The sequence below is a fragment of the Anomaloglossus baeobatrachus genome, chromosome 9, assembly GCF_048569485.1.
Source record: "Anomaloglossus baeobatrachus isolate aAnoBae1 chromosome 9, aAnoBae1.hap1, whole genome shotgun sequence".
Classification (NCBI taxonomy): Eukaryota; Metazoa; Chordata; class Amphibia; order Anura; family Aromobatidae; genus Anomaloglossus; species Anomaloglossus baeobatrachus.
In genome coordinates this window covers 22,660,337-22,675,151 of record NC_134361.1, presented here as the reverse complement: position 1 = coordinate 22,675,151, position 14,815 = coordinate 22,660,337, and the positions used below count along the sequence as shown (strand labels likewise).

Genomic DNA, 14,815 nt, shown 5'->3' with positions numbered 1-14,815 from the left:
ACCACGTGGGAGGCTGGAAGAAAGTGATGGCGCAGGGGGATGGGCGGTGTAGAGCTGAGCACGGGCAGAGCAGGGCGATATCACAACAGCAGTGTGTGGCACCACGTGGGAGGCTGGCAGAAAGTGACGCCGCAGGGGGGTGAAAGGAGCGGATGGACGGCGTAGAGCTGAGCACGGGCAGAGCAGGGCGGTATCACAACGGCAGTGTGTGGCGCCACATGGCGGGAGATAACCAGACACTGCTACCAGAAAGCGACAGCACAGGGGGATGAAAGGGGTGGATGATCGGTAATGAGCTGAGCACGGGCAGAGCAGGGCGGTAAAATTCAGGCAGTGTGTGGCGCCACATGGTGGGAAACATCCGGACACTGCTGTCAGAAAATGACGGCACAGGGGTTGAAAGGAGTGGATTGGTGGTGTAGATCTGATCACGGGCAGAGCATGGCTGTATCATTCTGGCAGTGTATGGCGCCACGTGGCGGGACACATCCGGACACTGCTGCCAGAAAGTGACGGCACAGGTGGATGAAAGGGGCGGATGGGCGGTGTAGAGCTGAGCACGGGCGATATCCCAACGGCAGTGTGTGGCGCCACATGGTGGGAGACATCTGGACATGGCTACCAGAAAGCGACAGCGCGAAACGGGTGGATGGACGGTGTAGAGCACGGTCAGAGCAGGGCGGTAACATTCAGGCAGTGTTTGGCCCCACATGAGAACACGGCGCTCAGCTTCCTCCATCAGCTCCAGACTGAAGGAATGGCGCGACGGTTGGTTTTCCAAATCAGTGGGGGGTCCCAGTCCAGGGATCAGCATGCCATCAGGGTCTCCTCTGGAGTGGCGTTAGCTAGAAATGATGGCAGTGCCTATTCCCGCTCCACATACATCCCCCATGGGCGGGTGCAGATCTATGGAGCCAGATTACAACAGTTCTATACATCTGCTCTGCGAGCGCCGACTGCTGCCGTCCAACCGCTTAAATGCCGCCATCAACTTTCGGCAGCGGCATTTAAGTTAGTTGTCAATTTCAGCTCCCATTGCCACCACAGGGCACCAATAGGTTGTCATGGCAATTGGAGTCCTCTGAAGACCCCGCTGCTGCCGTACGGGAGCCCCTGCCACAGATTGAGCTTCAGAGACCCACACTGGTTCTGCTACATGCAGCGGTGCAGAATTATTCCCGCATGGAGTGCAAATGATCTCAGATTCATGTCCATTGGGAAGGACTAAAAATGCAGTAAATAAATATTTCACAACAGATTAACAACAACAAAAATAATAAAATTGCCCCCCCCACCATCCCCCCGGCTTTTCTGAATATTCAGTATCTCCGCGGCTGCAGAGGTCCAATCTATGAGCATATCAAATTATTTAAAGGACTTGTTACCAGGTCAGAAGTCAACAGTTTTTGCTCCCCTGAGTTATCAAATTTTTTTTTATCCGCCATTTGGTTTCAGAGATGTCGGCCAGTTTATTAAATGCTATTTATTGTTTTTTAGGGGTTTTGTTTACAAAGGGGCGGGGCTCGCAGGATCCTCAGGGGCGGGTCTTTAGGCTGCTCTGCATAATTATATTTTCAGCCACAGCCTCTGGGTAAGAAAAATAAAAAGTACTATATTAAAAGGCCCATATCTCTGAAACCAAATTTCGGATTTAAAAAAACAACAAGAAAAAATAACTTAGGAGAGGAAAAAGTGCCGACTTCTGGCCTGGAGATAGGGCCAATATAAACACTAAAGAGGAAAATCAAAACATCAGAATTGCTGCCATGATTCGATTGACATTGATGGACCCTCGGAGGTTTGGTGGTTGCACACACTCCATCTATCCGGTCCTGTCTGGACCTGCACAAGCCCGGCACTGAATTCTCTGTAGCCTGAAGCTCAAAGTCTTGCAGCCCTGTATGTACAACGCACCGACGACGCGTCCTGTCACCGCATGGCGTTGGTAGTGTCAGGGAAGTGTAGGACGTCACCTCGATGCCCAGACCATTCTTGATACAATGAATGGGCTAAGGTTGGGGTCCTCTACTGTCACCATGCAGCCCGTCCACCCCTCTACCTATGGCGGCACCTTGTGTATGCTGCCGCCGCGGTGGGTGAGGTTCTTACATCTTGGTTGTGTCTCAGATACAGGCCTGTACAGTTACGCCGACGTGTCAGACGACTATGGCGACCTGTTTCCACCCGGCTTCGGGACGTATCCTCTACATTTGGTAAGTCACGTCCTCCCCTGTGGTTTGGGCATTTGTCCCGCTCCATCTTCTCTGTCCACATCACTTCTCTCCTCTCCTCAGTATGACAACCAGATGGACGTAGAGTCGTGCTCCGTGTCCTCGTCGCTGGATGAGATCCACAGCATCAACTTATCAGGTGTGTGTGTATGTATGTGTGTGATATATATATATATATATATATATATATATATATTATAAAGCTCATTGCTGATTAAGTCACTTCAAGGGGTCCTGTGGGGCACAGGGAAAAATATAAAAAGTGATAGAGGAGGGTATTAGAGGACATTTCTCCAATACATGTTATTGATAAATCACTTGATTTCCCCCCTTATGACGGGGCGCAGGATTTATTTCCACTTTATCAGCACAAAATCTGGTGAGAGGTTCACCTCTGGGAGATACCAACTGTGAGGGGGATCATCTTATGTTCAGATCTGGCCCGTTTAGCTGTTTTGTTTTGTTGTTGTTTTTTTACTTTGCTCCATACAATACAAAGGGAGAATTAATTCATCTATTTATCTCCCTAAGTTTTATAAAAAAAAAATGCAGTTCTAGTCCATTCATTAATGCATCCTGATGTGCTTTCAGTAGTCAAAGCGAAAATTAGGTGTAAACTGAATTCACCAGGAACAAAAACTTTACCTCCTTATTCATCAGCCATGTAAAAAGGCATCCCTGTGTATTATCCAGCTCAAATCAAGAAGGAAGATACAGCTGCTTGTAAAGAGTTAATCTGAGAGGACAAGGCTGCTTCTAAATTGTTAATCAGAGAGGGAAACAGAGCTGCTTCTAAAGGGTTATTGTTCTAAAAAAGGAATTAGTTCCATGTAAAGGGTTAATTGAGGTTTTCTTACTGTACACAGAGGCAGGATTTCTTCAATTCCTGTCTCCAGTTTGCTTCTGCTGTTCCATAACACACAGGAAACAGTTTTATATTGCTCCTTTATAATAACACTCAGCAAGAAGGGACAGCAGTAAGACGGCGGCACAGATCTCTCCTGTGTTTACACGCTGCACACTCCCAGTCTCCCCCATCCCCCTCCACAGTGGTATCTTCCAGGTGAGAAAAAGGAAGTCTCACACAGCTGTCAAAATAGTGAGACCGCAAAGAGCCCCGACCTATAAACTCAGGGAGAAAGCAGCTTTATGTCCATTAAACTCTCCAGTCATTTTGTGTTTCCAGCTTGTATGCAGAGCCATGTGTCTCCATGGTTACAGACTACAAACTAACATTGTGTAGTCTGATCTCTGCGGCTAATTTCTGTCCGGCCCCCGATAGGCTCACGTTGTAGACAGCAGGTGACGGTGACATTAGTTTTTCCTTTCTCTTTAGATCTCTTGGTGAAGACGGAGCCGGTGTCCCCCTTCTCGTCGTCGTCCTGTGATTCCTCCTCCTCCTGTGATGGCCTCTACATGGTGAGTAGATCAGAGCCGCGCTCCAGTCTCTGCTGATGTCACTGATGTCCTGACTGATCAGCGTCTCCGGCGGTGGCTGCTGTAGTTTATGCTTCATTCCTTATGTCTGGGTGCAGTCATCTCTAGGAGACTCCGGGGCTCTAGTGAAGGTGGAGCTGCCGCCATCGCCCTCCTGTACCGGCCTGGAGGCGCCTCCTGCTCCCTGCAGCTCCCTGCAAATCACTCTGCTCCCAGTGTCACCCGCAGGTGAGTGCATGAGTGGTCCGTAATCATAGCTGCATAATCGTCATATATCCCGCTGTGCAGAGAGGTGGGATTACAGCACGTCGGGAAGAGCGCCACATCTGTCCATGGATGTGTCTGGTATTGCATTCACTTAAACGAGGCTGATCTGCAGTACCAGAAATGCCCTGTAGACAATAGTGGCGCTGTGTCTAACAGTAATCTTGTACTGTGGCTCTGGGGGAGGGCGTTTCGGTTCTACTGTGGGCGCTGCACATCTCGCGTGAGTGCTGTGGCTCTGGGAATGGTGCTGCGGCTCTGGGGGAGGGCGCCGCGGCTCTGGGGGAGGGCACTGTGGCTCTGCGAATGGTGCTGCGGGTCTGGGGGAGGGCGCCGCGGCTCTGGGGGAGGGCGCCGCGGCTCCGGGGAGGGTGCTGCAGTTCGGGGGAGGATGCTGCGGCTCCGGGGAGGGTGCTGCAGTTCGGGGGAGGGTGCTGCAGTTCGGGGGAGGGCGCCGCGGCTCCGGGGATTGTGCTGCAGTTCGGGGGAGGGTGCTGTGGCTCCTGGGGTGGCGGGGTGCTGTGGCTCCAGTAGCATGAGCTGCTACTTATTATATTCTGTCCGGCACTGACGCTGCTGCCTGCCGTTGCTTTCTTGCAGCTCAGCCCGGATGTCTCTCGAAGTCCAGCATCTCCATTTCCAAGAAACCGGCCTTACAACCGAGACCTGCAACAGGAGCCAAACCACCGGCGGCGCCCAGCAGCGCCCCACACGCCATCATCCTGCAGCCAGTGACCAGTGCACCTCCGCCCGCCATTGTGCCAACTCTCACAGGTAACGCTCGAGTGCAGGGGGGATACTCGGAGGAGCCCCCGTCATATGTTCTATGAGGACGTCATGGAGGAGGCCCCTGCTCTGGTCGCCCCCCGTAATACTGTATTATATCTGTATCAATTTGTGTCTGGATCCAATGCACTGAATGAAGCATTTATTATCTGTAGTAGCTCCTGGAGACCTGCAGGGGTCACTACTGCAGCTTCTAAATCAGTTTAATACATCATCTTGCTCTCTGTTATCAGCCATTTATCACTGCGGAGAGGCTGAAATGCTGGATACTCCCCGCTCTTTATAACATATCTTCAGTGCTATGTACATAAATGTATTTTTTCTCTTCGCTGTTCTGCTCATATTTATGGGGATGTCCATGATTATAAAACATGGCCGCTTTCCTCCAAAAGAAATGCCACAATTGTCTACAGGTTGTATCTGATTATGCAATGTACCTGAGATGCAGTGAGTTGGTGCAATACTCAACACAGCCTGATAACAAGGGGGGCGCTGTGCTTCACAAGACGACAATCATTGGTTGTTTTTTTCTCATTTTCATTTTAATGCATTAAAAAATCATTTGATAAAATATACACGAGATGGAAAGGCCACAAGCGGGAACACAGCTGTTTACAGGCCACCGTAGAGAGCCGTATACAGGCTGCTGCAGAGAGCTGTATACAGGCTGGTGAGCCATATACAGGCCACCGCAGAGAACCGTATACAGGCTGCTGCAGAGAGCTGTATACAGGCTGGTGAGCCATATACAGACTGCTGCAGAGAGCTGTATACAGGCTGGTGAGCCATATACAGGCCGCTGCAGAGAGCTGTATACTGGCTGGTGAGCCATATACAGGCCGCTGCAGAGAGCTGTATACAGGCTGGTGAGCCATATACAGACCGCTGCAGAGAGCTATATACAGGCTGGTGATCCATATACAGGCCGGTGCAGAGAGCTGTATACAGGTTGGTGAGCCATATACGGACCACTGCAGAGCGCTGTATACAGGCTGGTGAGCCATATACAGACCGCTGCAGAGAGCTGTATACATGCTGGTGATCCATATACAGGCCGGTGCAGAGAGCTGTATACAGGCTGGTGAGCCATATACAGACCACTGCAGAGCGCTGTATACAGGCTGGTGAGCCATGTACAGACCGCTGCAGAGAGCTGTATACAGGCTGGTGATCCATATACAATCCGGTGCAGAGAGCTGTATACAGGCTGGTGAGCCATATACAGACCGCTGCAGAGAGCTGTATACAGGCTGGTGAGCCATATACAGACCGCTGCAGAGAGCTGTATACAGGCTGGTGATCCATATACAGGCCGGTGCATAGAGCTGTATACAGGCTGGTGAGCCATATACAGACCGCTGCAGAGAGCTGTATACAGGCTGGTGAGCCATATACAGACCGCTGCAGAGAGCTGTATACAGGCTGGGGATCCATATACAGACCGCTGCAGAGAGCTGTATACAGGCTGGTGAGCCATATACAGACCGCTGCAGAGAGCTGTATACAGGCTGGTGATCCATATACAGGCCGGTGCAGAGAGCTGTATACAGGCTGGTGAGCCATATACAGACCGCTGCAGAGAGCTGTATACAGGCTGGTGAGCCATATACAGACTGCTGCAGAGAGCTGTATACAGGCTGGTGAGCCATATACAGACCGCTGCAGAGAGCTGTATACAGGCTGGTGAGCCATATACAGACCGCTGCAGAGAGCTGTATACAGGCTGGTGAGCCATATACAGACCGCTGCAGAGAGCTGTATACAGGCTGGTGATCCATATACAGGCCGATGCAGAGAGCTGTATACAGACTGGTGAGCCATATACAGACCGCTGCAGAGAGCTGTATACAGGCTGGTGAGCCATATACAGACCGCTGCAGAGAGCTGTATACAGGCTGGTGAGCCATATACAGGCCGCTGCAGAGAGCTGTATACAGGCTGGTGAGCCATATACAGGCCGCTGCAGAGAGCTGTATACAGGCTGGTGATCCATATACAGACCGCTGCAGAGAGCTGTATACAGGCTGGTGAGCCATATACAGGCCGCTGCAGAGAGCTGTATACAGGCTGGTGATCCATATACAGGCCGGTGCAGAGAGCTGTATACAGGCTGGTGAGCCATATACAGGCCGATGCAGAAAGCCGGATACAGGACGTGGCATATAATGCTATAAATGCGCCGGCAGGTGCCACAGCACAACAATAGTTGTCGATCTGGATTAGCAAGAAAATAACCTTCATTGTCTGGGGAAGAAATATAAGATTTGTTACCATGAGATCATCGGAAGGAAGACGACACCGGGGGCCGCAGAGAACGCAGGGATATAAAGGGGTATTACAGGATTAGCCGTATCCTCAGGAAAACCCAAATAAGAAGCCGTGTGTCCTGTCACTTCTGCTACATACTGCAAAACCATCATTTGTCAGTGTATAGCGATCAAACTATTGCAAGTCCCCTGTTTAAAAACTAAAAAATAAAGCAAAACTTAGTAAATTAAAATATAATTTGTTATACAAATAACTAAAAATAATTAAAAACATATAAACCATAATTTTCATTTGATAAGACGCACTGGATTATAAGACGCACCCCAAATATAGAGAAAAAAAATAAAAAAAAATATATGGGGTCTGTTTTATAATCCGGTGGTGTCGTACCGGGGGCAGCAGCTGTGGTGTAGCGGGGGTCATAGGAGGCAGCGGCAGTGCTGGAGTACAGCGATGCTGCGGGGGTGCAAAGGGGGGGCCCAGATGTTCACGGGGGGCTGCGGTGCTGTCCTGGTGCAGTGGGCGCTGCTCTGTGCTGCTGCTGCTCACTGCGGGTGGTGAGTAACGGGACATTCTGAATATGGTGGCGGTGCGGGCTTCAAAGTAATGTTGGTCGGATTCGGAGCATGCACAGATGAGAGCTTGAGCTGAGAGCGCCATCCGTGCACACACCAACTCTGGGCGACATTATTTGAAGCCCGCACTGCAGACATCTTCAGAATGGCTCGTACCTCACTGCCCGCCGCACGACAGAGCCGCTGCCCACCACCCAGACCTCACTGCCCGCCGCACAACAGAGCGAGCCACTGCCCGCCGCCCAGTCCTCACTGCCCGCCGCACGACAGAGCCGCTGCCCTCCGCACAACAGAGCCGCTGCCCACCACCCAGACCTCACTGCCCGCTGCACAACAGAGCGAGCCACTGCCCGCCGCCCATACCACACTGCCCGCAGCACGACAGAGCCACTGCCCGACGCCCATACCACACTGCCGCCCGCAGCACGACAGAGCCGCTGCCCACCACACAACAGCACACAGCATCCCCTACCCTCCTGTGACCCCCTCTCCACCAGCCCCAGTAATCTACATTCAGATTTTAAGACGCATCCCTCATTTTAGTCCCAATTGTTTGGGAGGAAAAGGGTGTCTTATAATCCGAAAAATATGGTGTGTATGTGTATAATATATATATATATATATATTAATTTTTTTTTTTTATAACCCCCCCTTTTCAGAATCTATAAGAATATGAAATAAGTTCATTCGGTTTTTGTCGCTTCCTGCAAAAGTCTGATCTATCATAACATTATTTCTCCCAAATGACGGAAAGTTAAAAGTAAAAAAAAAATAAATAAATAAAAATAGAAATACAGATCAGTTTCCATCAGCGGCCACCAGAGGGCGCCCTGTCACGTGCGGAGCTCAGCAGCGCTCCCAGCAGTTCTGCGCTCGTGTTTATGGCTCCTGTCTGGGGTCCCCGCGCTGCTCCCCGGTAGCACGTGCGCTGCGTTCTGGCGGAGGCACCTTCTCCTGGATTGTGCGCGGAGGCCCCTACATTCCAGCTACTAACAAACAGCCCCCAGTGTGTACTGCTCTCTATACAATGAGTTCATTGTTGGCAGGACATCGTTATGTCTTCCTACCAAGACACTTACTTCACTGATAGGCGGCTCCAGAGCAGCGCTCGTCTCCTGGCTGCTCAGGACGGGATCCGTGGCTCATCTCCACCATTGTGCAAGAAACCCATCTGAGATTTGGTGTTGTGAGGGATGGTCGGTGCAGGCTGAGATTTCTATAGGCGGCGGAGCTGTACAGGAGACGGGCGTATACGAGCGTCCTGAGGCCCCTACAGTCATATAGTCGGGTCTGCTCCAGTTATGTCTAAAACTAAAAAACAGGTTTCCTATAGGCAGAGATTGGTGCAGTGCGGGAGCCTGAACGCCGGCTTCTGCAGATTTAGAACTATTTAAAGGTCCGTCTTCTTCACCGATCAGCTGTGTGCAGCCCCCCCGCTGTGTGCAGCCCCCCCGCTGTGTGCAGCCCCCCCGCTGTGTGCAGCCCCCCCGCTGTGTGCAGCCCCCGTTGTGTGCAGCCCCCGTTGTGTGCAGCCCCCGTTGTGTGCAGCCCCCGCTGTGTGCAGCAACCGCTGTGTGCAGCCCTGCTGTGTGCAGCAACCGCTGTGTGAAGCCCTGCTGTGTGCAGCAACCGCTGTGTGCAGCCCTGCTGTGTGCAGCAACCTCTGTGTGCAGCAACTGCTGTGTGCAGCCCTGCTGTGTGCAGCAACCTCTGTGTGCAGCAACCGCTGTGTGCTGCGACCGCTGTGTGCTGCCCCCGCTGTGTGCAGCAACCGCTGTGTGCAGCCCTGCTGTGTGCAGCAACCGCTGTGTGCAGCCCTGCTGTGTGCAGCAACCTCTGTGTGCAGCAACCGCTGTGTGCAGCCCTGCTGTGTGCAGCCCTGCTGTGTGCAGCAACCGCTGTGTGCAGCAACCGCTGTGTGCAGCCCTGCTGTGTGCAGCAACCGCTGTGTGCAGCCCTGCTGTGTGCAGCAACCTCTGTGTGCAGCAACCGCTGTGTGCAGCCCTGCTGTGTGCAGCCCTGCTGTGTGCAGCAACCTCTGTGTGCAGCAACCTCTGTGTGCAGCCCTGCTGTGTGCAGCAACCGCTGTGTGCAGCCCTGCTGTGTGCAGCAACCTCTGTGTGCAGCAACCGCTGTGTGCAGCCCTGCTGTGTGCAGCAACCGCTGTGTGCAGCCCTGCTGTGTGCAGCCCTGCTGTATGCTGCCCCCGCTGTGTGCAGCCCCCGCTGTGTGCAGCCCCCGCTGTGTGCAGTCCCCGCTGTGTGCAGTCCCCGCTGTGTGCAGTCCCCGCTGTGTGCAGTCCCCGTTGTGTGCAGTCCCCGTTGTGTGCAGTCCCCGTTGTGTGCAGTCCCCGTTGTGTGCAGCCCCCGTTATGGCCAGCTGGACATACACTATATACAGAGCTTGAACAGCACAGATTTTTACACCGTACAATGGCCATTCTCAGTACCACAGCTCAGATCACATTCACTGTAGTAAGAGCTCATGTGACCGCTGCAGCCAATCGCTGGAATCCCATTTATTTTATGGCAAACCCTTTAAGAGCCCCCATTTTTAGGACAAATATACCATAAATGTAGCCCCTCCCCCTAAGGTGGTATTGAATCCCATCTAGCTGGTACCAGCCAGTCTCTGGCTCTCTATGAGGTGGGGCAGAGCGTGGTGACCCGGTCCATTTCCCTCTGGACTCTCGGTTTTCTGTATGTTGTCCTTATCTGTGGTTTTCTGTATCGTGTCCTGATCTGCGGCCGGTCCCGGTTCTCTCTCTGAGGTGGGGTAGAGCGCGGTGACCTGGTTCCCTCCAGGCTCTTTGTTTTCTGTATCTTGTCCTTATCTGCGGCCGGTCCCGGTGCTCTCTGAGGTGGGGCAGAGCGCGGTGACCCGGTTTCCTCTGACCTCTTGGTTTTCTGTATCGTGTCCTTATCTGCGGCCGGTCCTGATTCTCTCTCTGAGGTGGGGCAGAGCGCGGTGACCCGGTTCCCTCCGGGCTCTTGGTTTTCTGTGTCGTGTCCTTATCTGCGGCCGGTCCCGGTGCTCTCTCTGAGGTGGGGCAGAGCGCGGTGACCCGGTTCCCTCTTTGTTTTCTGTGCCGGTACCCCGCTCAGGAACACGCCATCAGTATCTGCACCCGCCCGGAGATTCCTGTATAATCTCCTCCAAGTGTTTCATTATGTGCGGCCTCCCTTCCCCCGCGGAGGAGCGTCAGCTCTGAGGGCGCACAGTCCATAGCGCAGGACGGGCCATGGATCGGCCGTGGGCGCAGATGTTCCTGGTTATTACGTGGCTCGCTAATTTCATGCCTGATTAGAAGAGTTTGGTAACGAGCCTCCTATGATTACAGGCCTCATCATGGAGGCCGCTCTGGTTTCCTCTAATCACGGCTTCCTGCAGATAACCCCTCCGCATGTACTGACTCGTCTCCCGAATCTGCCCCCCTCCCGCTTCTCTAATCCCATAATAACGTCCCGGGCTCGTGTCACATCCTCGCTCCCCGCCAGACTCATCACCTGAGGATCACGAGCTCAGCTGCTCCCCATCCTCTCCTGACATCTGCATCCTCCATGGAGAATATCATAGTGCTGCACTATCCTGTGCCTCTGTTATTCCTCCTGGAAATGGGTAGATACATGAATTATAAGGAGGAGAGCTGTACTCTCCCAGTCCAGTCCTTCCCTCCATGGTGCCCCTAGGCGGGGGTGAAGGTCTCCCTTATATCATTCGGTCCATCTACCCCTAATGGTCTTCTCCATTGTCTCTCCAGCCTCTCCGCCAGTGATGGTGCCTCAGCTCCTGACCGTACAGAGCGCGGGAACCGTGACGTCTCCAGTTAAACACGAAGCCAAGACCATTGTGCCTGCCCCGACCACTGGCAAAAACAGCCCGGCCGAGGTGGATGTGAGTGCATGTGATATGTAGGATTCTGTCTGCAGCCACCACTAGGGGGAGCTCCCTGTATACAGAGATACATGATAAGATCCTGTCTGCAGCCACCACTAGGGGGAGCTCCCTGTATACAGAGATACATGATAAGATCCTGTCTGCAGCCACCACTAGGGGGAGCTCCCTGTATACAGAGATACATGATAAGATTCTGTCTGCAGCCACCACTAGGGGGAGCTCCCTGTATACAGAGATACATGATAAGATCCTGTCTGCAGCCACCACTAGAGGGAGCTCCCTGTATACAGAGATACATGATAAGATCCTGTCTGCAGCCACCACTAGGGGGAGCTCCCTGTATACAGAGACACATGATAAGATCCTGTCTGCAGCCACCACTAGGGGGAGCTCCCTGTATACAGAGATACATGGTAAGATCCTGTCTGCAGTCACCACTAGGGGGAGCTCCCTGTATACAGAGATACATGATAAGATTCTATCTGCAGCCACCACTAGGGGGAGCTCCCTGTATACAGAGATACATGATAAGATTCTGTCTGCAGCCACCACTAGAGGGAGCTCCCTGTATACAGAGATACATGATAAGATCCTGTCTGCAGTCACCACTAGGGGGAGCTCCTTGTATACAGAGATACATGATAAGATCCTGTCTGCAGCCACCACTAGGGGGAGCTCCCTGTATACAGAGATACATGATAAGATCCTGTCTGCAGCCACCACTAGGGGGAGCTCCCTGTATACAGAGATACATGATAAGATCCTGTCTGCAGCCACCACTAGGGGGAGCTCCCTGTATACAGAGATACATGATAAGATCCTGTCTGCAGCCACCACTAGGGGGAGCTCCCTGTATACAGAGACACATGATAAGATTCTGTCTGCAGCCACCACTAGGGGGAGCTCCCTGTATACAGAGATACATGATAAGATCCTGTCTGCAGCCACCACTAGAGGGAGCTCCCTGTATACAGAGATACATGATAAGATTCTGTCTGCAGCCACCACTAGGGGGAGCTCCTGTATACAGAGATACATGATAAGATCCTGTCTGCAGCCACCACTAGGGGGAGCTCCCTGTATACAGAGATACATGATAAGATCCTGTCTGCAGCCACCACTAGAGGGAGCTCCCTGTATACAGAGATACATGATAAGATTCTATCTGCAGCCACCACTAGGGGGAGCTCCCTGTATACAGAGATATATGATAAGATCCTGTCTGCAGCCACCACTAGAGGGAGCTCCCTGTATACAGAGATACATGATAAGATCCTGTCTGCAGTCACCACTAGGGGGAGCTCCCTGTATACAGAGATACATGATAAGATCCTGTCTGCAGTCACCACTAGAGGGAGCTCCCTGTATACAGAGATACATGATAAGATCCTGTCTGCAGCCACCACTAGGGGGAGCCCCCTGTATACAGAGATACATGATAACATCCTGTCTGCAGCCACCACTAGGGGGAGCTCCCTGTATACAGAGATACATGATAAGATCCTGTCTGCAGCCACCACTAGGGGGAGCTCCCTGTATACAGAGATACATGATAACATCCTGTCTGCAGCCACCACTAGGGGGAGCTCCCTGTATACAGAGATACATGATAAGATCCTGTCTGCAGCCACCACTAGGGGGAGATCCCTGTATACAGAGCTACATGATAAGATCCTGTCTGCAGCCACCACTAGGGGGAGCTCCCTGTATACAGAGCTACATGATAAGATCCTGTCTGCAGCCACCACTAGGGGGAGATCCCTGTATACAGAGCTACATGATAAGATCCTGTCTGCAGCCACCACTAGGGGGAGCTCCCTGTATACAGAGATATATGATAAGATCCTGTCTGCAGTCACCACTAGGGGGAGATCCCTGTATACAGAGATACATAAGATCCTGTCTGCAGCCACCACTAGGGGGAGCTCCCTGTATACAGAGATACATGATAAGATTCTGTCTGCAGCCACCACTAGAGGGAGCTCCCTGTATATAGATACATGATAAGATTCTATCTGCAGCCACCACTAGGGGGAGCTCCCTGTATACAGAGATACATGATAAGATTCTATCTGCAGTCACCACTAGGGGGAGCTCCCTGTATACAGAGATACATGGTAAGATTCTGTCTGCAGCCACCACTAGGAGGAGCTCCCTGTATACAGAGATACATGATAAGATCCTGTCTGCAGCCACCACTAGGGGGAGCTCCCTGTATACAGAGATACATGATAAGATTCTATCTGCAGTCACCACTAGGGGGAGCTCCCTGTATACAGAGATACATGATAAGATCCTGTCTGCAGCCACCACTAGGGGGAGCTCCCTGTATACAGAGATACATGATAAGATCCTGTCTGCAGCCACCACTAGGGGGAGCTCCCTGTATACAGAGATACATGATAAGATTCTATCTGCAGTCACCACTAGGGGGAGCTCTCTGTATCCCTGTATCTAAGTGATAATCCACAATCCTTTACTTTTTTTTTTTCCCTTTTTAAAGCCAAAGCTCTTAAAGAGACAGCAGCGCATGATTAAAAACCGTGAATCTGCTTGTCAGTCACGGAGGAAGAAGAAGGAGTATGTGCAGAGTCTGGAGGCGAGGCTGCAGGAGACAGAGCGGCAGCTGGAGGTGGCTCACCGGGAGAACCGCGAGCTGCGGGACACTGTGCAGCATCTGATGCGGGAGGTGAGGGGCCGCGGTGAGGTGTCCGGGTGGGGCGGGCCGCGGTGAGGTGTCCGGGCGGGGATCGCTCCACAACTGTTATTGGGATAAATCTCTACTTCTCACCCATTAATGTATTACAGAACACGTCGCTCCGCGGCTCCACCAACAACCGCAAGGTCGTCTGCCTCATGGTCGTCCTACTCTTCATTGCATTCAATTACGGGCCCACCAGGTGAGCGAGCGCCCCCCCAAACAGCACATGGCGTCGGGGTGGTCCGTGTCCTTTCTGGTGCTGCATTTTCAGAGCTGAATTTTTGAGGTTTGGGTGATGATTATGGCTCACTCCGGGGTGCTGGCCTCCTTTGTATCGCTCCGGGGTGCTGGCCTCCCTCGTATCGCTCCGGGGTGCTGGCCTCCCTCGTATCGCTCCGGGGTGCTGGCCTCCCTCGTATCGCTCCGGGGTGCTGGCCTCCCTCGTATCGCTCCGGGGTGCTGGCCTCCCTCGTATCGCTCCGGGGTGCTGGCCTCCCTCGTATCGCTCCGGGGTGCTGGCCTCCCTCGTATCGCTCCGGGGTGCTGGCCTCCCTCGTATCGCTCCGGGGTGCTGGCCTCCCTCGTATCCCTCCGGGGTGCTGGCCTCCCTCGTATCCCTCCGGGGTGCTGGCCTCCCTCGTATCCCTCCGGGGTGC

General features: G+C 52.7%; 1 protein-coding gene across 3 annotated transcripts in view; it reads left to right on the top strand.

The window, feature by feature from the left end:
• Nucleotides 1-14,815, top strand: part of ATF6B (activating transcription factor 6 beta) — a 59,115-nt gene that overhangs the window by 35,430 nt on the left and 8,870 nt on the right. For all 3 annotated transcript variants that reach the window (XM_075323264.1, XM_075323262.1, XM_075323263.1), the window contains 8 exons: nt 2,128-2,213; nt 2,295-2,370; nt 3,568-3,650; nt 3,767-3,896; nt 4,533-4,706; nt 11,322-11,455; nt 13,962-14,147; nt 14,267-14,358. In XM_075323264.1, coding sequence (XP_075179379.1) covers nt 2,128-2,213; nt 2,295-2,370; nt 3,568-3,650; nt 3,767-3,896; nt 4,533-4,706; nt 11,322-11,455; nt 13,962-14,147; nt 14,267-14,358 — 961 coding nt within the window. The remainder of the gene's footprint in view (nt 1-2,127; nt 2,214-2,294; nt 2,371-3,567; nt 3,651-3,766; nt 3,897-4,532; nt 4,707-11,321; nt 11,456-13,961; nt 14,148-14,266; nt 14,359-14,815) is intronic.